Source organism: Syngnathus scovelli, chromosome 2 (genome assembly GCF_024217435.2).
Source record: "Syngnathus scovelli strain Florida chromosome 2, RoL_Ssco_1.2, whole genome shotgun sequence".
Classification (NCBI taxonomy): domain Eukaryota; kingdom Metazoa; phylum Chordata; class Actinopteri; order Syngnathiformes; family Syngnathidae; genus Syngnathus; species Syngnathus scovelli.
Window position 1 is genome coordinate 4,474,899 of NC_090848.1, and position 23,270 is coordinate 4,498,168.

At 45.1% G+C, this 23,270-nt stretch overlaps 2 protein-coding genes and 1 pseudogene across 2 annotated transcripts; all 3 read left to right on the forward strand.

Moving 5' to 3' along the window:
* Nucleotides 1-110: 110 nt before the first annotated feature.
* LOC125988265 (aryl hydrocarbon receptor) lies at nt 111-7,985 on the forward strand. Its single transcript, XM_049753236.2, has 11 exons — nt 111-804; nt 1,293-1,480; nt 2,780-2,883; nt 3,036-3,125; nt 3,287-3,407; nt 3,498-3,628; nt 4,257-4,462; nt 4,538-4,647; nt 4,742-4,883; nt 4,954-6,130; nt 6,741-7,985. The coding sequence occupies exons 1-11, from the start codon at nt 764-766 to the stop codon at nt 6,888-6,890; spliced, it is 2,460 nt and encodes an 819-aa protein (XP_049609193.1). The 5' UTR covers nt 111-763; the 3' UTR covers nt 6,891-7,985.
* Nucleotides 7,986-13,296: 5,311 nt separating this feature from the next.
* LOC125988287 (reticulon-4 receptor-like 2) lies at nt 13,297-15,133 on the forward strand (annotated as a pseudogene).
* An 827-nt stretch (nt 15,134-15,960) lies between these two features.
* On the forward strand, nt 15,961-21,647 carry LOC125988267 (major facilitator superfamily domain-containing protein 6-A). Its single transcript, XM_049753239.1, has 7 exons — nt 15,961-16,209; nt 16,969-18,406; nt 18,903-19,000; nt 19,164-19,325; nt 19,433-19,531; nt 19,895-20,187; nt 21,116-21,647. Exons 2-7 carry the CDS (start codon nt 16,971-16,973, stop codon nt 21,272-21,274), a joined length of 2,247 nt encoding a protein of 748 aa, XP_049609196.1. The 5' UTR covers nt 15,961-16,209; nt 16,969-16,970; the 3' UTR covers nt 21,275-21,647.
* The last annotated feature ends 1,623 nt before the right edge of the window (nt 21,648-23,270 follow it).

The window sequence follows — 23,270 nt, forward strand, 5'->3', positions numbered from 1 at the left end:
GTAATAAATTTGTTAAATTTAATAAAGCAACTAATTGTGAATTTGATCGGGAAATGGTAACGCTTGTTTTAATGATGGCAGTGCTCAATAGCGTCCACTCGGTGTCAGTATAACGACGTGGAAAGTTTACTTTGTGGCGCGATGTGGTTTCTTCTCGATCTATTCGTCGACTTTTCCTCCCAGCGAGAAGCCGCCGGTGTGAAAGCACCGATTGTGTTTTATTTTCAGCTCCTCTTCCGAAAGCCACTGAAAGGAAGGAGATGCTGGGATGATGCCGGGATGAGGTGGTGAGGGGATGGAAGTGGGCGAGGATGATGTGGTGAGAGAATGATGGTGAGAAGATGAGGAGGGGGAGACAGGATGAGGTGGTGAGGGGATTGCCCCCCACCACCACCCCCCATTCGCCCCCTCCCACCCTACTCACCCCTCCCTCTCTCCTTCCCGCCGCGTCAACTGAGTCCACCACAACCATCGTCTCGGGATTTTGGATAAGGAGGTGGGCGCCGTGGAAAGGGGAGAAGAGGACCACAAACGACGTTTTAGCTATTTCGCACAACATTGTGATACTGAAGTCTACCTGAGACACGAGGAACATTGTCATTGTCAAATGACGTCGGTTGTTGTTTGCTTCTTACCATCGATCATGTGCTTGTAGTCCTTTCAGAGGAACCGCTTTCGGATGTCGGGACACTTTTGCGCCTCCGGCTGGCTAGAATTCCTCTTGGTGGATGAGCCGCTCGATTGGAACTAACTTGGAGCCAACATGTACGCTGGACGCAAGAGAAGAAAACCGCTTCAGAAGGGGTAATGTGTGTCATTTGGGCAAAAAAATAAAAATAAAAAACTGTGCATCAGTGTTTTACATTTTTTGTCAAGGCGTGTATTTTTTACATTCGAAATATAATGTGATAAAATGCCACAAAAAGTGGTTACACATGTTGATTACGGTGTTTAACTTCTGCAAATTGTTCCACTGGCGCTAATAGTTTGACTCAGTATAATTATTTAGACACAGCTTTAATTTAAGGTAAAGCTGATTTGTATATTAGTTGCATTTGCAGTTTAATAAGAATAAATAAGAGATACAAATTGTTTGAATTTGGAATGGGAATGCTGAAGAACTTTTGAATTCTTGCACCGAATGCCTAACAAGTCTTGGGTTTAGCAGATCTTTTGAATGCTTTGAATCAGATGAGAAAAGTCGGAATAGTAGTAAAGAATTTTACTGTGTTCACACAATGTATCAGGATCCGTCTAAGTCACGTTCTTGATGTCCTCACACTCACAACCAGAACCAAAGTTACTCCGACCGACGGGGACAAGTCCAACCCGTCTAAACGGCATCGGGACCGTCTGAACTTGGAGCTGGACCGACTGGCCGGCTTGCTGCCCTTCCCTGAGGATGTCATTTCCAGCCTGGACAAACTGTCCATCCTGAGGCTGTGTGTCAGCTACATTCGGGCCAAGAGATTCTTTTCAGGTATGAAATATCAAAAAGGTTTCAAGACTACAAGGATTTTGAGTTGATCTGAAAGCGTTTAAACTAGGGGTTCAATTTTTCTGACCGATCACCGATCCTTAAAAAGCCTACCTTGACATGCGGCATCAAACTGCACGTTTCAATCTTTTTTTTAATCTTCAAGCATCGAACAATAACTGTGAAACAATACAAACGGTTTTAACTGCTCAAAGTCATTCTCTCAAATAAAAACCAAAAGCATTTTTCAGACCTCTCTAGTGGAAGATAAGATCGACATACAAGATTATCAATACCCCGAGATTAAGGACGTCGATGAATCGGCTAACCCGATTGGCCGGGTCCTTATTTCTGGCTTCCTTCCCATCGAGTGTGTCGACTCATCACCCCTGGATAACCCCGAGCTCATGGCGGTGTCTGAATGCGCTCTTTAATGGATTGTAGGTCAGCCTGTTAGCCTGTGGCCATTCGATGACCTCCCTCTCTCTCTCCCTCCTTCCCTAAAGTCGCAGACACACAGTAATGTAGGTCTGAGGAGGTGGGAGGAGGAGATGAAAGCTTTGGGGAGTACAAACACAGCAAGATAATCCACTCACACCACTTTACAGACTTTGTGCAAAAGGGCGGGGGGCTCGAGGACCCATTTTTCAACTTTTGACTCGGGTAGCTTACACTCTTTTGTTATGGCGGCTGAACTGGTCTGCACATATCAGGTGTTTCCAATCTCAGCCCGGCCCCCCCTTTTTTAGCCGCCCGGGACGTTTAATTAAAATAACATTTGGTGAGCTGCAAAAGGTTATCTAAAAATAACAAAAATGGAGGGGGCAGTAAAAACATTTGACGCCTCTGATAAAGGCCCAAGTGGTTCTGTCACCCCTCAGCTTCTGCTTGCTTCTCTGTAGAGGGGGACGACACACCCGCGGGGGATGCAACACCCACTCACTCCCCACTGTCGTCGCATATTATCCAAATTCGGATAAAAGGGAGCTAGAAAATGCCAAGACAGTTAGTAGCGCAAAGCTAACCGGTCGGCTCGCCCCTATCTATCTGTCTGTCTGTCTGTCCGTCCGTCTGTCTGTCTGTCTGTCTGTCTGACATCTTACTAGCTGTCAAGCTAGCTGTCAAGGTAGCTGTCAAGCTAGCTGTCTCGCTAACTGTCTCGCTAGCTGTTTCGCTACCTGTCTCACTACCCGTTTAGCTAGTTGTCATTTCCCTGGACTCAATCCGATTGCAACCTCACAATCTGCTGATCGAAATGACGAATTGGTCCTCAACCCTTCTTTTCTGTTTGCTTCTTTCAAGTGGCGTTGAAAAAACATCTCTCCAATGGCACGAGCAAAAGTACTGAGCACCTCGACGGCCGGGTGCCGGAACAGACCGAGCCAGAAGGGGAGCTTCTGCTTCAGGTAAATGTATTTCAATAAACAGTCGCACCTTGATTTACAAGTTTTGGTCTTTTTTTGTGTGCGCTTTGTGTTGCTTGTCTAATATCGCCAATCTACCAGGTGAGACGAAACGACACCATCTTTAATCATCTCGAGTGTTGTTGTCTCTGCAGGCTCTGCCTGGATTTGTTTTGGTGATCACAGCGGAGGGAATCATTTTTTATTGCTCTCACACCATTCGGGATTACCTCGGCTTCCATCAGGTACACGATCAGCAAGGAAACGGGAAAAACACCTGGCAAAAAGCAGCACAGACCTTGAACACACACTTACGATCATCTTAGATATTAACTATACGTTAAAATTTTGGGAGGCACGTACGTTTAAAATTCAAAGTCCTCGTTTGCCGTGTTTTTCCCGTCAGACGGACGTGATGCATCACAGCGTGTTGGAGCTGATTCACGCTGAAGACCAGCAAGAGTTCAAGAGGAACCTGCACTGGGCCCTCAACCCAGCCGTTGGATGCCACTTGGACACTGCAGCAGGTCTGGCACCTTGACTTTGATTTTACAATGATCTCTTTGATTTCACATTCTAATGGTATGAGGGCAATCGATGTTGTGGTGCACAAGTAGACGGCGAGCCAGCTTCCCCCTACCTGCTGAGGTACAACCCAGATGAGATTCCTCCGGAAAACTCCTCCTTCTTGGAGAGAAGCTTTGTTTGCCGCTTCCGCTGCCTACTGGACAATTCTTCTGGCTTCTTGGTAAGATCAAAAGAAATGTTGCTTTTAATACTTTAATACTTGCTTTTAGAGACTTTTAATACTGTTTGCATCAATAAATATACCAGCGATTGTCAACCGGTGGTCCGCGACTCTCTAGTGGTCCATGGCGGTATTGCAAGTGGTCAGTGAAATCGGAAATGGAAAATCATTGGAACATTTTATAGCATAAAATAGAATCATTATTGAGACTTGATTTTTTTTCCAGCTGATTTTGTGAATCGTTTACCCATCTAAATGAGATTCCCAAAATTAAAATACAGATGCAAATAAATATCCTGTGTAGGTCTATCCTCCTTTGGTGCAAAATAAAATAATATTGTGGTCCCCGAGTTGCTTCTCGGTTATAATGGTGGTCCCTTGGACAAAACCAGCTGAAAACCCCTAAAATATACGATAAATTGTAATTTGAAGAAAAAAAAAAAACTAGCATATACCGGAACTTGGTTAGCTAATATAGCTGGCAGCTAGCTACGCTCTTTCTCTGATTCTATCTTCATTGACAGAACATAGTGAGAAAGTAGTTCCCAGTTGGATGAGTCAAAAAAATGACGGCAAACAGCGGGAAAAGAAGACGAGGCATTAAAGAAGTCGTCTCGCCATCTTTCAGGCCTTGAGCATTCAGGGTCGCATGAAATTCCTCCACGGTCAAAGTGGATCTCAGTGCGCTGACGGGCAAGGTGGCCCGCTTCAGTTGGCCTTGTTTGCCATCGCCACTCCGCTGCAGTCACCAGCTATCTTGGAGATCAGAACAAAGAACATGATCTTCAGAACCAAGCACAAACTTGACTTCACGCCCATGGCCTGCGATGCAAAGTAAGCGCTTTTCGTGCCGATCTATTCCGCTTTCACGTCAGCGTACACCGAGCGTGTCCCGTTTGTGTTTTTAAGGGGTAAAATCGTTCTGGGTTACACCGAAGCCGAGCTTCGTGTCCGGGGTTCGGGATACCAGTTCATCCACGCTGCCGACATGCTGCACTGTGCGGAGAATCACGTCAGAAGTAAGTTAAAAGTTGTTTCCCATTTACGTTGCCAGAGATTTTCGATTTCATCCCAATGCCGCTCTACCATCCTTTTTGTTTTATTTGATTGTAGTGATAAAGACCGGCGAGAGCGGCCTCACCGTCTTCCGCTTGCTCACCAAGGACAACCGATGGAAATGGGTCCAAGCCAACGCCCGCCTCGTCTACAAAAACGGCAAACCGGACTACATTATCGCCACGCAGAGGCCGCTGGTGTACGTGGAGGACATCAACTGGAGGTTACTCTCGCCCAGATCGTTTGATCATCGTTTCCTCTTTCAACAGAGACGAGGAAGGAGGAGAACACCTGAAGAAACGCTCCATGCAAGTCCCTTTCACCTTCGCCACCGGCGAGGCGATGCTCTATCAAACGGGTAACCCGCTTCGGGGCTTTCCGGAAACTCTCAAGGGCAAAGGCAAATGCAAGAAGGGGAAAATAGAGAAGATCTCAGAGAACACACATCCAAAGTCCTTACTGGAAGCGCTGATGAGCCAAGATCAGTCAGTTTACGTCTGCCAAGCAGATTCCGAGGCTTGCCGTCCTCTCGGCAACCCGCAAGGAGAGACGGAGGGATTTGTTGACAGCTGGCAGATGACGGCGAGATGTAGCAGCGACGTGTCCGTGTGTGCTCCGCTTCTAGCCACCTTGGACTCTCTTTCTCTGGATGCGGATGAAAGTTGCTCCAACAGCGAACTCCTCAGTGCTTTGGAGAACATGGGCTTGAATGCTGAAGATCTGGAACTGTTGCTCTTGGATGAGAAGATGATCCAGGTCCAGATGGATGACTCTGCACTTGGTGAGCTCACCAACAATGACATCACGTCTTACGTTCACAAGTCGCCGGAAACAACATGGAATCGAGAAGAACACGGCAACATTGTTGGATTTGGACTCGGTGACTTTTTTCGAGACTCTGCCCAAAGTTCTGCCCAACGGCACGTGGCCGCTACCGCCGCCTCACCCGAGCAGCTGCCCATCGAGGCCGTCGGGCTTCGCTTTGCATCCGGAAGTGTCGACGCCAGCGTGCTGTCAGGCGAGAGCCGCTGGACGAATGAGGAAGCCCATCGCCGTGACAACCACGCTCCTCACCCAAGTCTTGTCAACGACATGATCTCAAGTCACCATTGGCAGCAGGAGAACAACCTGACTTGGTCACCCGACCCCCAGATCCTGTCCGGAACCCTTCAGCCCGGCAGACAGACGGCTTTTCTTCCCGACGTGCTGCCGGACCCTGTCGTCTCAAACGCGCCGCAGTCGGCACCGAATGTTTGTCACTACGGACATATGACGGACACTGCGCAGCCATGCCCAGCGAAGGTTCCGCAATCTCACAAGCAGCAGAGTCCAGCTCAATGTCCTCCACAGAGTGCACCTGTGGAGCTGGAGCAGTTTTTGGCTCTGACGCAGCCTTCGGTCCAGGCCTACAGTCTGTTCGACGCCACACAGGGAGACCACGACCAGGTAAATGTTCTTTCAAGCCAAACTATATAACAAAGCTTTTCTCTTTGCATTTCTACCCCGAACTGAAAATTGAGTCGGTGCGTTCTCCGTGGCTCAGTCGGAGACATTTGACGAGGGCTGACGCGTTGTCCTTACAGAACATTTGAAGTAGTGAAGCTACTTGAGCTCTCGAGCTGTCATGGAAAGTCAGCGCTTCAGTAGAAGCTTCAGGCATGAAGCTCAGTGTAAACTGTGCTGATGTGAGCAGACATGCTATGTCAACACCAAAAAGCTCCTGTTCTGCTGCCGTCCATCTCACCTACACACTTTTTTGACAGTTGTGAGATCTGCGATCGCACCATCCGAAAGGATAGACGTGGACTTCTTTTAGTTTTGCAGAGCTGCCACGCAATGTGACAGAAATGGATGAAGCATGAGGAGAAAAATCCATCCATCCATCCATCCATCCATCCATCCATCCATCCATCCATCCATCCATCCATCCATCCATCCATCCATCCATCCATCCATCCATCCATCCATCCATCCATCCATCCATCCATCCATCCATCCATCCATCCATCCATCCATCATTGTCATGTGATAGTGACCAATTGTGTGTGATTTTCAGCTGGAGAACGCTTGCCTCCTCAACGTGGCCAACGCCACCTTCATCCGCACTTGTCTCGTGTCCAACGGGAACAGAGAAGTGGCAGCCAACGTCCCAATCTCCTGCCCTGATGGACTCTCAGACACTCAGAAGTCAGAATTTATCCTCTGACAAGAAGGTACCAACCAAATCAAAAAAAAAAGAAGAAGCATATCGCTGCCACCGACTCACTCCCGGTGTAATCCGAGCGTCTCGGTTATGTCACAAGAAGAAGCATTTGAGTTTCCCGAAGGAGACGTTACTGCCTCGTTGTTGCCGATTCACACTTGGTGCAGATGGCGAAACCCGGAGCGACAAAGAGACACGGCGCTCGCAGTCCTCAACAAAGTCCACTTGATGGTTCTCATCACTCAACTTTCCATTTTCTGTTTGAGCTAGCCAACCACAAAGGACACGGAAACCCAAATGTTAATGCTACACTTTTGTTTTCGCTGAAATTTTTATGATCTAAAGTCAAAGTTCATGTTCACGTCTTTTCCATGATGGAATATTTCCGCTCATGTTTTTGTTTTTCCATCATCCACATGGAAACGACCACACAGTGAATCAGCAACATTTAGCATTTAGCACAAATTCCAAAGCAAATGTGAAACACGTCAGCAGCGGCTCCGTGTTGAATGTCACAAAATGCATTTATATCAATTGTTCTCGTTTTCTGTAAATTGACATTCTTTTTTTATATATATATATATATATATACGAAACCAGTCGTGACGTGCTGTTGTGTGAAACCAGACAATCACTTCTCAAAGGCTTTAAAAAAAAAAAAAGTGCTCTGCATGTAAATGTATGTTTTACAAACACTTGTTAAAATCACTCAAGTCGTGTGATGGAAAAAGCTGCAAGTTTGCTTTTTTACCGTGGTAACAAATAATGATGGGGAAATGAAGCTTCAGATTTGCTTCATGAACCAGTTGTATTTTATTTACTCCTCTAGATGGCACTGTTGCTCGTTTTTTAGAAATAGCAAGTCAGTATACTTTTAACCGAATGATTGCCCTCCAGAGGAGTGAAAAAATTAAAACTGCTTCATTTCCCATCACGTAACAAGCAAGTACCAGAGTCCAGATGAGCGACTTTGGAAAGTTACTATTTAAAAGATCACCACCTATCACCTGCACGTTACTTTTGTCTCCGTAGATGGAAGCTAACTACTCCATATCGTCTTTCAGCTGCGTGCAAATAAAAAGCCGGGTGCCATCACAACCAAACGCCTCCGCTGTCATCTTTGAACTTGCTCTTTGGCCCATCCCAAAAAATTTGTCGGATCCGAGGTTCAACACCTCCTCCGTGATCACATTTCCGCTTGACTTCTCAAGTGCTGCACGCCACAAACAACCTTTGGATGCTTTTAGCACCAGCGGGTAACACCACCAACCCCCTCGCGCTAACTTTTTACACCAGCACCAGTGTGAATTCACAACCATCCCCAAAACAAACAAACAAACGTAGGCAAAGCAGAGGCATCGGAATTTTGCCACGGTTTCATTTCCCTAAATTCTAAGAGACAACTTTCAGGAGCAAGACAGCAGCTGGGACGACCTTCTGAGTGCACAACGTCGCTGACGTTACATCTTTCATGACCCGCCCGGAATCATTTATGAGAGTTTTCTTTCTCCCGCAGTCTTCAGACGGTTAACTTTACTCGCTTGTGACATGATCAATCATCCAAAGAAGATGTTGTGCTGCGTCCCACTTTAGCTTTGTTCTGTCGACGACGTCTCCTGCAGTCGAAACCCTCCGGGAGAGCCTGAGAGCAAATGCGGGAGAGATGAGATCATTTACCTCATTACCGTGGCAACCAACAAAATTGGGACCTTTTTTAATCGGTTCCTTAGTCATGTTGCATCTCTGCTTGTGGATCCATGAGAGTCCACACCGTGAATTTTAACTCATTCACTGCCAACCCAGTAAATATCTTTGACGTCTATGACCGTCAATGGCACTGAACGAGTTGGCCAGGATTCTGTCAATGTGTTCTTTGCTGCTTAAGTGAAATATGAAATCACCTTCACACATATTTATAAAGAACTTCATGGAATCTAGAGCATGAGGATATCGTCCCGCAAAATGATAGTCCGATTCATTTGATTCGAATCATTAGTCCTGAATCAGCCATCATTTATCCAAATGTGCATAAGAAACAACGTGAAGTAAATCGAATACAATTGATTGCTGCTCAATGTGCAACCGTAAGGCGTCCTTTCCTCCATCGTGCATATCGACTGCACACACCCGTCGGCATGCCAGTGCTCATTAAGTCCGAGCCAGCGAGCAAGCACACCCTCCTCGTGCTTCCACCTCGGCTTCCTGTACATGTGCAGCCCGCTAGGGACAGGAGAAGCGTGCGCCATTTGGACTTGACGTCACCTTGCAAAGTGTTCAACAACATCAAATCCAAATTGGGGCGCCTGCTTCCTTCTCATTTGTCGCCATGGCTGCTCGCTACCGGGAGCAGATGAGTGAGTCGCAAAGGTCGAGACAGTGGCGCGCCCAACTGTGTGCGCTGTCATAAAGCTTTAAAGACAGCACTAATGGCCAGCATGAATAAGCTGGCAGGCTTTTAGGGCAGAAGCACCCCCCCCACACACACACACACACACACACACACATCACCGCCCCTCGCTGTAACCCACATAGCCTACTAGATGAGCTTTGACCTCCTGCTAGTTGTACAGGCTACTCTACTCTTGTAATCCCAGCAGAGTGCTGCTTCACTATTTACAAATTCACAAGGTTTGTTTTTTGTTTTTTTCAGTGGAACTGATCACCATCTATTCAATGGGGAGGGTGCGTTACTGTAAGGCCCTAAACTGCCACAAGAGGCCGCCAAAGCCCACCGGTCAACAAATGAAACATTTTGAAACAAATTTGCAAATATTTTTTTTTTATATTTTCTTTTTGCACTGACCTTTTTCGTCATGTGTAGCTTGAAAGTTTCGGCTCTAGCGTCACTTGATTAGAGTTGTACATTTCAATACAAAAATTCAATCAATCCTTTTGGACTGCATGAATTGAAATTATGATGATCAAGCATCTATGAGTGTTGCTGTATTGTTTCTCTTATGTAAGTTCTTACAGAATGTAAAGTCAATCTGGAAAAATATATTTTCGCCAAGATTCTGTTTGACAGGAAAGCATCTTTCTGTGTTTTCTCAAACCGTGATGCTTCACTGAGCACCTTCTTCCACATGGGTTGACCTTTAACCCCTCCCGCATCTACTCGCCTGCCGGTCATACGCAATGTTGCGGCTGCCTTTACCTGCTCCCCTGTGTCGACGTGCCAAAGCTGTTTGGATCAGAGCGGTTGTGTTGAGGCGGGTGGTGAGGTTGTCGCGTGCAAAAGCGGACAAAAGGGCAAACGGTCAAATTGCCATCATCAGAATCAGTAGTAATAATGGCGTTGCCAGGTCTGCTTTTCTTTTTTGATTATCGATAATCCAAATTATTGCTCTCTCGTAGTGTTATACTAGCTCTGGTTTTCTGGTCTACTCCTAGTTGTGTTTTGGGCCTTTTTGTGTTGTTACTTCTTCCTTGCGTTTAAAAAAAAAAAAAAAAAAACATTTTAAACTTTCAAAAGTATAGAAATAAAAAGGTTACTGAATTATCGTCTTTTGAAATTGAGTTTAAAACCTTTTTTAAAAGATCAAACATTTTAAACCTAAATGTTTTTGGCATGGATGTTCACATTTGAAAACTCTCTTTTATACTTAAATATATAAAATGAATTACACTCTTGACTTAAATTTCCCTGTAATTCCCATTGAGAGTTTGCAATTTCCCCAAATTCCTTCTTCTTCAATGGACCAACAGATCAAGATGAAAATGTACAATTCCGTGCTTGTCTCTTTACCACTTTTGAAAGATCTTCATTGTTCTGTCAACTTTAGTGCAAAGTCACTAAATAATGCAACATATTTCCTTTTTTCTGTCTTCTGTAGCACCTGTTCCGTTCTCTACGAAGCTGCCGAAGCTCTCGCATCCATCCCCGACTAAAAGCTCTGACATCTCACAGGGCGATCACACACTGAGCTGACAGAAATACTGCTCGTGTGTGTGTGTGTGTGTGTGTGTGCGTGCCTGTAACACAACCTTGACCTACATGCTGAACAAACCAGCAAAGGTGTGGGGGAGGAAAAGGTAGCGACCTTATTGTTATTGTCGCAGTATTTATTCATTTTACTATCTCATCTTTACCATCTATCTATGGATCTGTCTTTGGCAGTCATGATCATTTCAAGGAACAAGTTCACACTTGTCAAATTGTGTTCCTGGACCACAAATCTGGCAGTCACCTCTTAACAAATGTCCTCTTGGATGTACAAGTTTTTTTTTAACCCACTGCGGTGGCCACCCATGCCACTGCAGCGCTACTTCCTGTCACCGAGTCGGAGATGCCAGTTTGGATCAGAGGAGAGGCGTCAAGATGCTGTGCCGCTTGTCCGTTTTGTTACCACCTCTGACTGTCACATGCACAGACACCTGCGGGGTACACGCTCCATCCACCCAAATACTTTCCAGACCCTGGAAGGTGAATTTAGAGATTTGGATCTTTTAAATTGGCTACACTAGTTATTTTTGAAGATTATTGTGGAAAAAGTGCCAAGTTTGAGACCCAATTGTGGAGCTATAGTGCTAAACTTTTTTTTTTTTTACCGTTTAACCAAAAAGGAGTATTTCCTAATTATGAATTTTTCCTTTTTAATAATCTTAATAATTAATATTCATTTATTAATTATTTTACCTGTTTTGGGAATGTGGATGAGAGCCAGTGTATGTATATTTGTTGTTTTATGCAATCTGTACTTGTTTTTAATTTTTTTATTTTTGTCGGTGTGATTTCTTCAGTGTCGTCTGTTGAAAGTATGAAAATAATTTAAAAATGTGAGGGTTGTTCTCCTGGGACACCTATGGTAAATGTCTCCCGTGAACCCCCGCTCCCCCTTTTTTTATTTTATTCATTTTTTTTTTAACCTTAAAAGGTTCACTTTGTGTGTGCAATTCAATCTGGTCAACTCGTACCGCTTCTCCAGGTTTTAAAACAGGTTTTATGCGCCCCCTTCTGGCCACTAGTACTCATCGCAGTGAAACACACATTGAAGCTGTTAGTCATTTCAAATTGTAGGCCTAGCAGACTGCAGGTCATACTTTACAATAATGTGAAACCGCGTGCCGCAACATTTTCTCTACTTGCAACTTGTTAGCATTCCCGCTGTTAGCATGTTAGCATTGTATTCACTCAGCCACAGGGAGAAATAGCAAATCCTCATCAATGTGCCTTGGTGCATCTCAACATGGGTTTTCTTTGCCAATATTTGTTTTCATGAAAAATATGTAAATATAATTTAGATACTAGTTTAATTCTTTTTTTTTTTTTTTTACTAAACAGTTAAAAGTGGCTTTCTGGTTTCACAAATCAGTGGGCGGCAGTGAAATTGAAAATGCCACCCAGCTCGGGTGTGAAAGTGATGTAGATTAAGATATGTAGAGTAGAATGTTCCAATGCAGAAGAACACGCATCTAATCCTTCTATGCATGGATTAACATCTTCATTTGGGTTTTCCTTTAATCCCGCTGCGCGCTGGAAATGTGAGGGAAGATGAACTCGCCATTCAAATACTTTAATCATTGTCTCGCTCCTATTTTTGGTTCCATTCGTGTCATTTCGCCCATTGAACAACAGCCACGGATTTTGAATGACCCAAATGCAGCGGCACAGAAGAATGAGTTATTTTGTTGTGGCTCACCAGAAATCTGTCATTGAGTGGCCGGTAACTGAAGGAGTGGCATTGTGCTCATTGTTTTGCCAGCTGACTCAGTGAAACTGGAACCCTGCAGACACCCGATAGCTGCTGGTACGGGAAACCTACTTCCCTCCCTTCAATATAAACAGAACGCCAGCAAAAATATTCTTGGTTCTGTTTGGGAAGTAATGCGAATATGAGAATCAAATATGTGTTAATTAATTATCAATTGCTGAAGTAAAACACTATGTAAGTCTTTAAATTGCTGACATAGCAAATGTGACAAGTGGAGTTGGAATGGGTCAAAGTGAACGTGTTGAAGTATGACGTGAGGCTCCACATGGGCGCGGAGCACTCTGGATTTGCACGGTATTAATGTAATCTTTTGCTCAGGTCGGCTTGCAATTTATCAGACGCATCCTGCCTCATCTTACAGATGAGTAAACAATCTGACATCTGGACTTGCAGCCAGCAGGGGGAGAAATTTGAATATTTATTTATTTATTTGTTAATTTATTGATTGATTCATTCATTTATTTATATGTATGTATTAATTGATTTTTATTTTTTATTTATTTATTTATTTATTTATTCATTTATTTATTTATTTATTTATTTATTTATTTATTTATTTATTTATTTATTTATGTGTTTATGTTTGTATTTATTTATGTTTATTTATTTATTTATTTATTTAATTATTTGCATGTATTTATTCATTTATTGATTCATTGATTTATTTTGCAAACTTCACATTTCTGCTCATACTACACCCCGTGAAGTAGTTGGGATTAAGAGCTTCTTTTGCAATCAGTTGATAATGGCCTTCTAATTCTGCTCGGTGGCCCACTTTGTCTTCGATTGCTTAACCCCAAGCTTGGCCCGCCCTCCCGTGGCCTGCTAAATAATTGACAAGCTCTCCTCCCCTGGCTGCTGTGTTCCTCTCCATCTTTCCATCCTCTTTGTAGTGTCTCTCATTAGGTTTTCCATCCTCGTGAGAGCCGGCCTCCCTCACTCTCAGCATGTCGTGTTTCCACCCGCTGCCAGCTGGATGACAATCATCAAAAGTCTGTTGTGTACTTAAATTTTTTTTTTTTCCAAGTTCGAGTGTGCAGAGCCATGAAGGGGTTCCTCTTCCTCTTCCTGGCCGTGCCAGCCGTGTGCTCCCGCTCTCATAGCAACTGGTGTGAGCCGGGTTGCGAGTGTCGCGGGGACGTCAGATTCACCATCTGTTCAGCAGCCTTCTTCACCAAGCTCCCGCCCAGAGTCCCGTCCAACACGGAACTACTGGACCTGTCCCACAACCGCATCGCCGTCATCCCCGAGCGCTCGTTCAACAAAAACCGCAAGTTGCGTGTGCTCCTGTTGCAGAACAACAACATCAGCGTGGTGCAGGACGGCGCCTTCTCACTACTGGAGTTCCTGCAGAAGCTAGACCTAAGCTGGAATCGGATCTCCTCCCTGGGCAAGGGTTTCTCACTGGGTTTGGCCTTCCTGCGGGAACTGAGCTTGGCTCACAACTCACTGAGCAGCCTGGACAGCAGTAGCTTCATGCACCTGGACAATCTGCAGAAGTTGAACCTGAGCTACAACAGCATCCTCACCATCCAGGTCAGATCTTTTGCCTCGATGAGCAGCTTGCGACATCTGCACCTGGAGGGCAACCGGGTGACTTCTCTGAAAAGCGGCATCTTCTCCATGCTGCGCTCGCTGGAGCTCCTCAATTTGGCCGGCAACCTCATCAATGAGACGCAGGTGGGCATCTTCAAACCGCTCGCCAGCGTGACCCTCCTCAACCTGGCCAACAATCGCTTGACCACCATCCACTTCAAGACCTTCCTGAGCCTCCACTCCTACAGCACCCACATCCTGCTAGAGGGAAACCCCTGGAATTGCGACTGTGACCTACAAAGAGTTTTTCGAAAGCTGAGGAGCATCCAGAGACTCTTCCTGGACGATTACTACAACCTGACGTGCGCTGAGCCCGCGGTGCTACGTGACTATCGGTTGAGCCTGGTGGACACAGAACTGTGCATTGCCGAAACTGTCACCGTGCTCATCATCACCGTCACTGTGGTCATAACGGTTCTGGCAGCCATGCTGATGGGGGAGAGGAAGAGAAAAAGGAAGAAGAGAAGGAAGCACTGGACGCAGCAGGGACAACTATCGGACGAGTCAGACTACTGACCTTAAACCTTTCCATTTTTCATGATAGTGACTGATGAGGGAGGTTTTCCAAGTATGAGGTGTCAATTGATTGATTTGTTTTCCAAACCAAAATGTGAGACCAAGTTTCAGTTTTGAGGAGCTCGCAGTTATAATCGTAGAGGAGTGATCCAAGAAGAAGTTCATTTTTGACTGATAACTGGAAACCACATTGAAGAACTACAAAATAACCGCACAGTTTAAATTCCAGTTCATGGCTACATTTTATTGGAATGCATTAAACCTGTTTTGGTGTCACCATCTTGTTTGCTTTACCTGCTTATTTGTAAATAATATATGAATAAATAATATTTATATTTAATATGTGTATATAAATAGGTATGTATAGATGTGTGTGTGTGTGTGTGTGTGTGTGTGTGTGTGTGTGTGTGTGTGTTTGTGTGTGTGTGTCAAAAATACTTAAGTTTGTTTGTTTGTTTGTTTGTTTGTTTGTTTGTTTGTTTGTTTGTTTGTTTGTTTGTTTGTTTGTTTTCCAGTGTGGGACAAAAACATACAAATAATTGTGACATCATAAGAGATCTACATTAGTTCATATTTGCTTTCTAGGAAAAACAGTCCAAATGACGTCACATCCACGATCAAAACAGTCTATACCGCCCCCCGCAGGTAACATGAGTCAATGTCATCATCCTATACTGTATTACATTATTGATTCTTTTGTATTTTTAACTGTTTACTCTCGGATTTTGTTTTCGATTATTTCATTTAAAGTATTGTTATTAAACAGTACACGGTTAACTCGGTTTCAGCTTGGACGCGGTGTCCGCATTTAATTAGACGTTCATGTTTGTTGTTTTCAATATTTTAATTTTGCAATCACGATGAACAGAATAAAACAAATCTGATACAGATTGCTTTGGGCGTCATATGGTCGAGACAGCTTCACCGGTCTCGGTCGACACTGATCATTTATTAATAAAATTGGGAGGGTCCCTTCCATTTGCCGGAGGAGGAAGTTCATCGAATTTGACCCGTATGCAAATCGGATGTAGACAAAAATTAAAGACTGTTGTAGTTATTGTTCAATATAAATAGGTAGATATGCTAAAAATCACATAAATATGTAAACATACGCTATACAAATTTAAAAGTGGTATGATACCACCTTATTCTTTATTAATGTGACGATAGTAAAGACGCAATGGAAATTAATTTTCTTATTTTGAAAGCAAATTACGGAAGTATATTATATCTATTGTGTTTGACTTAACGCTGATGTCGGTGCGGGACAGGTGGGAACTCCGGTTCGACGAGCTAACCCGATAAAGACAAACGAGCCGATGACAAACCGATACCCGTAAGAAATTTGCACAGTACGGCGACTTGTATCGGATTCAAGCGATAAACTGAGAACATATATATCGTAATTCGTTGGTGAAATGCCGTACCAGAGAGCGACATCCACAAAGAGAAAGTGGGAAATAAGAGTTTAATGTGAATGGGATCGGTGACATAAGCAGGTAAGCTGTTGACATTTATTTGTCACCTTATTTGCATTTTATCTGATAAGAAATTTGCCTAGCTCACATAATATTATTCGCTGTTAAAACCATTTTTTGGGGGGGGGTTTAAATTTGGCACAGTTTTCAAATATAGCTTTCTACTGTCTTGTTTTATTTTTTTAAACGCGCTTTGCTTTGAAGTGACGCACACTTGTTTCTTCAACGGTTTAAGAAAGAAAGAACGGAAGCACTTCCGCAACAGAGCAAGTGGCGGCTGTGTTTCCAAACTGCGGCGCTGGGGCCACTCGATGCCTTTTAAGGAACCCCGGCTTGCTTTGTTTTCATGGCTTGTGTTGAAAATCATTCCTGGTCACTGTTACATAACGCACTATAAACTTAACCCCCTCCATGTCAGTAAGCTGTAGTGTGGCAAGCACGACGTTTTGCTCATAAAATTTCAAATATTGAAGCTGGTCGTTTTAATATATGCAGCGGGTGTTGGAAGCAGAGATGTTCCCATGAACTTGCAGTCGTATGACATGTATCTTATTTACATGAAGCGTCCCGCTCGTTTGGTTAGCATGCGGTGGAAAGTGCAAATAGATACGTCTGCTTGAAGCTAAGTACGACCAACTTTATGACTGTGTCAGTATTGAAACCTCTCGGAGCTTTTCAAATTCATCACGTTCAGAATGTAGCTAACTTGCTGCTGGCCGCGAGATTGGCAGGAAATAAGATTGAAATGAGTCCTGTTGTTTTCATTTCATATTTCTCCAGATATGCCAGCTGATGACAAGGTTGCCATCCTGACGGACGATGAAGATGAGCCACAGAACAAATCAGTGCCGGAGGGCGCGTTCAACAAGCTGTCATTGCAGCAGAGCGGTCTTCCCGCGCCGGCTCCTCTTTCCATGGACTCCGAAGCGGCCTCGCAGTCCAGGCCGTCTGGGTCCCCGAACTGCTGTCAGAGGATGTTCCACCGCATCAACACTCAGCTGCTCGTCTCCAAAGTCTTCTACTTCTTCTTCTACGCCGCCTACGGCTCATTGCACCCGCTGCTTGCGGTCTACTATAAGCAGCTGGGCATGTCCGCTAGTCGCAGCGGCCTGCTGGTGGGCATCCGTTACTTCATCGAGTTCTGCAGCGCGCCATTCTGGGGCCTCGTGGCCGACCGCTTCAAGAAGGGGAAAGCCGTGCTGCTGTTCTCTGTCTTCTGCTGGTTGGTGTTCAACTGCAGCATCGTCTTTGTCAAGCCGGCCGACATGAAATGCGTGGAGAAGGGTGACGGCGTGACCGTGGAGCCCCCGGTCACCGGCACGCTCCCACCTGGGAATGTCACGCAGGAGAGCAACTCCAGCGAGCGCGTACGCCGCGGCCTCCTTGACTTCCACTCGTTCCCAGTGCCCAGGAGCAAACGAAGCGGCAACGATACCCCCCCTGATATCAACACCACCACCGCCGCCACAACTATCAGTCCCACTCCAACCATCAGTCAAAAGGAGTACCAAGTCGTCTACGACGAAACCCAAGTGGAGAACATCTTCCTCATCATTTTGCTGCTCATCATCGTGGGCGAGTTCTTCGGCGCGCCGGCCATCACCATCGTGGACACGGTCACGTTGCAGTACCTGGGCAAGGCCCGCGATCGCTACGGCCTGCAGAGGATGTGGGGCTCTCTGGGCTGGGGGCTGGCCATGCTGCTGGTGGGCATCTGGATCGACCACACCCACATCAGCGTCACCGTCGACGGCCTCGGCTGCATCCTGCCCGACGTCCACCTGCGCAACTATCAGAGCGCCTTCATCGTCTTCGGGGTGCTGATGGGTGTGGCCTTTATTGTCGCCACTCAGTTCTACTTTGATAAGGGCGGTGAATATCGGCAGGAGGTCCCGGAGGGTGTCACCGAAGAGACGGACAGCCCTCCGGCGCCATCCAACTCGGACCCGACCGGCAGCGGCGGCGTTGTTCTCGATGAGGAATTTCACTACATTGACCTTCTGAAGCTGCTGTGCAGCGTGCGCTACAGCTCGGTTCTCTTCGTGGCTTGGTTCATGGGCTTCGGCTACGGCTTTGTCTTCAGCTTCCTCTATTGGCACCTGGAAGACCTACACGGCACCTACACGCTCTTCGGCGTCTGCTCTGTCATGAGTCACGTCTCGGAGCTCGGCGCCTACTTCACCAGCCACAAGTTCATCGAGCTGGTGGGACACATCAGGTGAGATCTTGAAGGTGTTTACGTGAATAACAGTTGTCTTGTTTAATTCTCGCGAGAAGTTGAACCCCTGCTGCTTTGGAGGTTCCGTTTCGTGCTCAAGGACACCTTGACGAGCATCCTGGTTATTGATGTGGCCCTCAGCTGCAACATTTTTCAGCGTACCTTCCATGGCCTTCAGTCAGGCATTCTGTAGATGCCATTCGAGGCAGATGACGTCTGCATATTCTCTGCATGATCGGTCGCCTTGAAAGCTAGGCTCCACGGTGACGCACTGTCTGCCGTCACTCTTTCAAAGGTGGCACCTCGCTGTCGTGCATGAGGAAGTACGTGTCTGCAAACATGTTGTGTGTGCTGAGCAAACGCAATAACACCTCGCCTTGTGATGAATTTGTGGTCTAAGGGTGGGAAGTGTTTGGATTGCGTCGTTCGTGTCGGACAACGTTTTTAATGTCGGGACGTCTTCACCTAAAACATTTGACGTTGTTTTGGCCCTCAGGGTGCTCTACATCGGCCTGGCCTGCAACACGGCGCGCTACCTCTACATCTCCTACCTGAAGAATGCCTGGACTGTGCTACCAGTGGAGATCCTCCAAGGTAACGTGCACGCTGGTTTCCAACTTAAGGCTCGGGGGCTACACCTGGCCCGTCGCATCATTTTGCGGGGTCCGGCAAGCAAATCTACTTTGTGTTTTTAAGCTCAGATCTTTGTTTGACTGAATGTTCCAGGAATGTCATGTGACCTGTGGTTATGTTGCAGGTGTGACCCACGCCTCTGTTTGGGCCGCTTGTATTTCTTTCTTGAGCGCCGCTGTCCCGCCAGCTCTCAGGACATCAGCCCAGGGCATCCTGCAGGGGCTTCACCTCGGGCTGGGCCGTGGCTGCGGGGCCATGGTGGGGGGGCTGCTGGTCGGTTACTTTGGTAAGATGCCCTAATTCATTCAGCCACATGGTCACCATCCTACATGATGTCCAGTGCCGTGTTTGACAATATGACGTGACCAAAGAACGGTGTCACCGTTTTTGCAGGCGCTGCAGTGTCGTTCCGGGGCATTGGCATGGCTTCCCTCGTCATACTCCTCATTTTCGTCCTCATCCAATGCTTAGCAGGCAAACCTGAGGGAGATGGTGAGTAATGACCGACTTTATTCAGATAGGTAATCAGTGGCAGGATTTTCATTATTGTTAGTTTTTAAATTGAGTTACTTTACAGCGTTGATTTTTTTTTTAAATGATTTTTAATTTAGTTGGTATTTGTTTTCATTTGTGTGTGTTCACATTTAGTTTATTTTTGTAAGATTTTTTCAAAAAAGTACAAAGTATAGTGCAGTAAAATGTGGACAAAATATTTTTTTTTAAAAAAAACAACCATCCACAAACCATCTGTCATGTCACTCGAGGATAGAGGAGACTCCGAACTGTGAGATGGATGTGCTAACCACTCATCCAACCTATTCTTGACATTTTCTCTTTTTTTTTTTTTTTTACCAGAGAACAGAATGCTGGCTGAGAACATTCCAGTCCCCTCCAGCCCTGTTCCCATTGCCACCATTGACTTGATAGAGAACCAAAGCAGGGACCAGCAGCAGGTGGCCCAGCAGCAGGTGGCCCAGCTTATTGTGAAGAAGACCAAGTACCAAGAAGAGCAGGAGGACATCGCCCGGCCGGCCTGGGTGCTCTCGGGGTCCCCCTGGGTCACACTCGCCTTCGCTATTGTCCAGATCAGAGAGATGGTGAACATGGCCAAGAGTGGACTACTGCCAAGAGGGACTCAGCCCCAACAGGTGAACCATGTCACCTGCACAAATCATATTTGTTCTTATGAAGTCTCTCTAGTGTCTGAGGAGAAAATGTTTCACTTTATTATGTTGTGTTTGGTTTTGTAGACTCATACTTGCGGGTAGCTCCAGCTGAAAAACCCGTTTTTTTTTTTAACCTTTTTAAAATAGCTATAAAGAACCCTCGCAGCGCTGGCCTTTAAAAACACATACACTCCCACTTTCTGGCATTGTAGCGGTCCCAGTAAACAAGGCGTGTTTGTACCAAGCAGTTTTTGACTTCCATTAAAGTGAGCAAGCCTGCTTGAATGAGGTGAAAGCACAAAAGGGAGTTGGGTCACACCTACAGGATCTGAATTACTAACATGTGAATTTACTATCCGGTCTATCCAGAGTTCTGTCTCCCTTTGAAGTAATTTACCTCACGTAGCTAGTGTGTTTTTGACTTAAAATGTGTATATTAAATGATGTTGGAGGACAAAAAGGCTAAAATCAATATTGAACCATTTGGTGTGTTTTCGTAGAGACGTATGACATGTTTGTTGATTAGTGGTTCTTTTTGCGAAACCGTGTCATCTCGAAATGGTCTATAATATATCTCTGGTCGAGGGGCATCCTTTTTGCTCACAAGTTCACTTACATCTGCATAGCACTGGGAGAAAATGCTATGCTATATTAAGATGGAACCAGGAGAAGCAGATACAGTGAAAACAGCAGGGGACCCAAAATTGAACCCTGTGGAACACCATACCACAGTGGGGCAGAGTTGGACCAAGAGCAACCAAGGCTAACACAAAACTTTCTGTCTGCAAAACAGAATCAAAACCACTGCCTTGTTAGCAACAGAACATTGTGTGCATTTTAGTCATATGCATGGGAGTGCTTCAGCAGTCTGTATGGATGTGTGTCAGCTGTTTCTTGTCTTCACGACCAGGTTCCTAATGAGGGAGCGGAGGTGGCGACGGCGCAGCGAGCTGCTGGTGATTGCGACACGGCACCCACAGCCGGACCGAGCCCCGCCCCCACAGCACTCACAGACTGTAACAAAGAGCAGCAGACGCCGGATGGAAGAAACAACTCCAAATTTTCATAGTTGAACTTGCTGTCACTTTAAGACTGATGACAAAGTGCCTCTTTTGTATGTTGTACCATATGATGGTGATTTAATTTAAACTTGAGGAGTTGAGTCTTTCTCAGGTTTTTCTGCACTGGAGGTCTTTGTTTTATGTTAAACCTGTTTTTACGTCAACATTCCTGTTTGGCTGGCAAGGCGATTTTAGTTGCCTTATCTTCCACATTCCCGGCAAAGCACTAATACTAAAAACAGTATTTAAATCCATTCTGTTATCGCAGCTATTTCAGAGCGTTTGGAGCTATCGTGAAGAAGAAATGTGCTGACTGCAGTTTGGGAAAGCAATCGTGTCGTTAAGTGACCATTTGAAATAAAAGGCCAAAGGATTCCATCATGTATCGCTGAAGGCCTGTTTCTTTATCTGTCTGATCTTAATCTGGCACTGACATAAAAAACACTTCCTTCACTGTAGAATATTGTTGCAGTTCTGTCATTGACCACTTGATGGCAGTAGCGCACTGGAGTGATCGCTCTTTTCAAAAACCTCCGTGGCTGCGTGTGGAGGGTTACTGAGGTCGTGATGCGCCTACAAATGATTGGCGTGTGTGTGGGAGGACAGTATTAAGCTTCCTCAAAAAGTAGACTGTTGTAAAAAAAAAAAAAAAATGGCTAAGGGAGTTTGTTGGTGTGACGTGTCTTGCCCTCCTACTGGGCAGCCACAATTTAAGCCCCCTCCTCCCCTTAAACAAAATAAATTTTTAACAAATACTGCTTAAAATGTCTGCAGTGTCTAAGGGGGGGTTTCCAGTTGTGTCGTTACAGCAAGCGGGGAAATTCCAACTCATGTGCTACATCCAGATTCAAAGGCCATCATCATCATCATCGGTTTAAAGTCCACTTTCCAGGCACCGCTGGGTTGGACTGCACCGTGGTTTCCAAATTCTAGCAAAAACAATTAGCAGGCCTTTCAACGCTCCTCCCCACGTAGCCTCCACCGACCACATAAACCGTCACCAATTTGGACAAGATGATTGAGACGTGCCAGGAGTGACATCATGCAATAAAAAAAAGCATTAAAAAAACGCATTTGTCATTATTTAAATAAGAATTTAATGTGGTGGGTGAAGATGTACCTGGGTAAGCCCATATGAATCATAAGCGCCCTCTTCAGATACTCATCAATACAACTTCTTAATTTTTAAAATTTTAATTTTAAATCAGAATTCCACTGCGGGCCTTTGTGTGCCGAGTTACCCCGTGACTGATTAGTGGTGCTTTTGGCATTTCTCAGCATGTTCCATGTTATATTTCTTAAATCTTAAGCATGTTACAAGCATCTTTGTAGTCTTTCTGTTAACATAATCACATTTGGAAATTAGATGCATGAAACATGACAACAAGAATAAATTCAATACTGTTCATTGACCAGCTGCAATGCTGTGTAGCTTGGTCCCGGAATGTTCCAATTCAATTTGTTTTTTTACCTTCACAGTACTCACAGATTTCAAGACTACACAGCATTTTTTTAGTGTGTGAGTCTTAGGTAGATAGATAAGTAAAGATAGATCATTCATCATGAGGCAAAATTTTGGCACAACAAAATGTTATTGTTGTCGTTTTAACCTAGCATTGATTCAGATGTTTATGCTATCAAAATGTGTTGCCAAAGAGTTGCAATGCGAACTGCGTTGTGGCCAAATAGCTACTCTTGCCAACAAAGGCGTTCAAGGTCTTCCATAGTTGCTGAGGGTGTAAAGGAACAATCACAAAACAGTTAATTGAAACACAAACGAGTTGCGGCACAGTAAGTCAGTCAAAAGTCAAAGAAAAAAAAACTTGAAAGCCCCCACAACGGGGTTTGCTCCATCCTTCTACTTTGCGCCATAATCTGTGGAGTAAGAAAAAAATATTAGCAACAGAACACAGCAAACAAAACAACTTTGTCCACAACCTCCTCAGCCACAACAGGGACCCTTTTTGTCGCAGCTGGATCAATTATGCTATAGACGACGCCCAC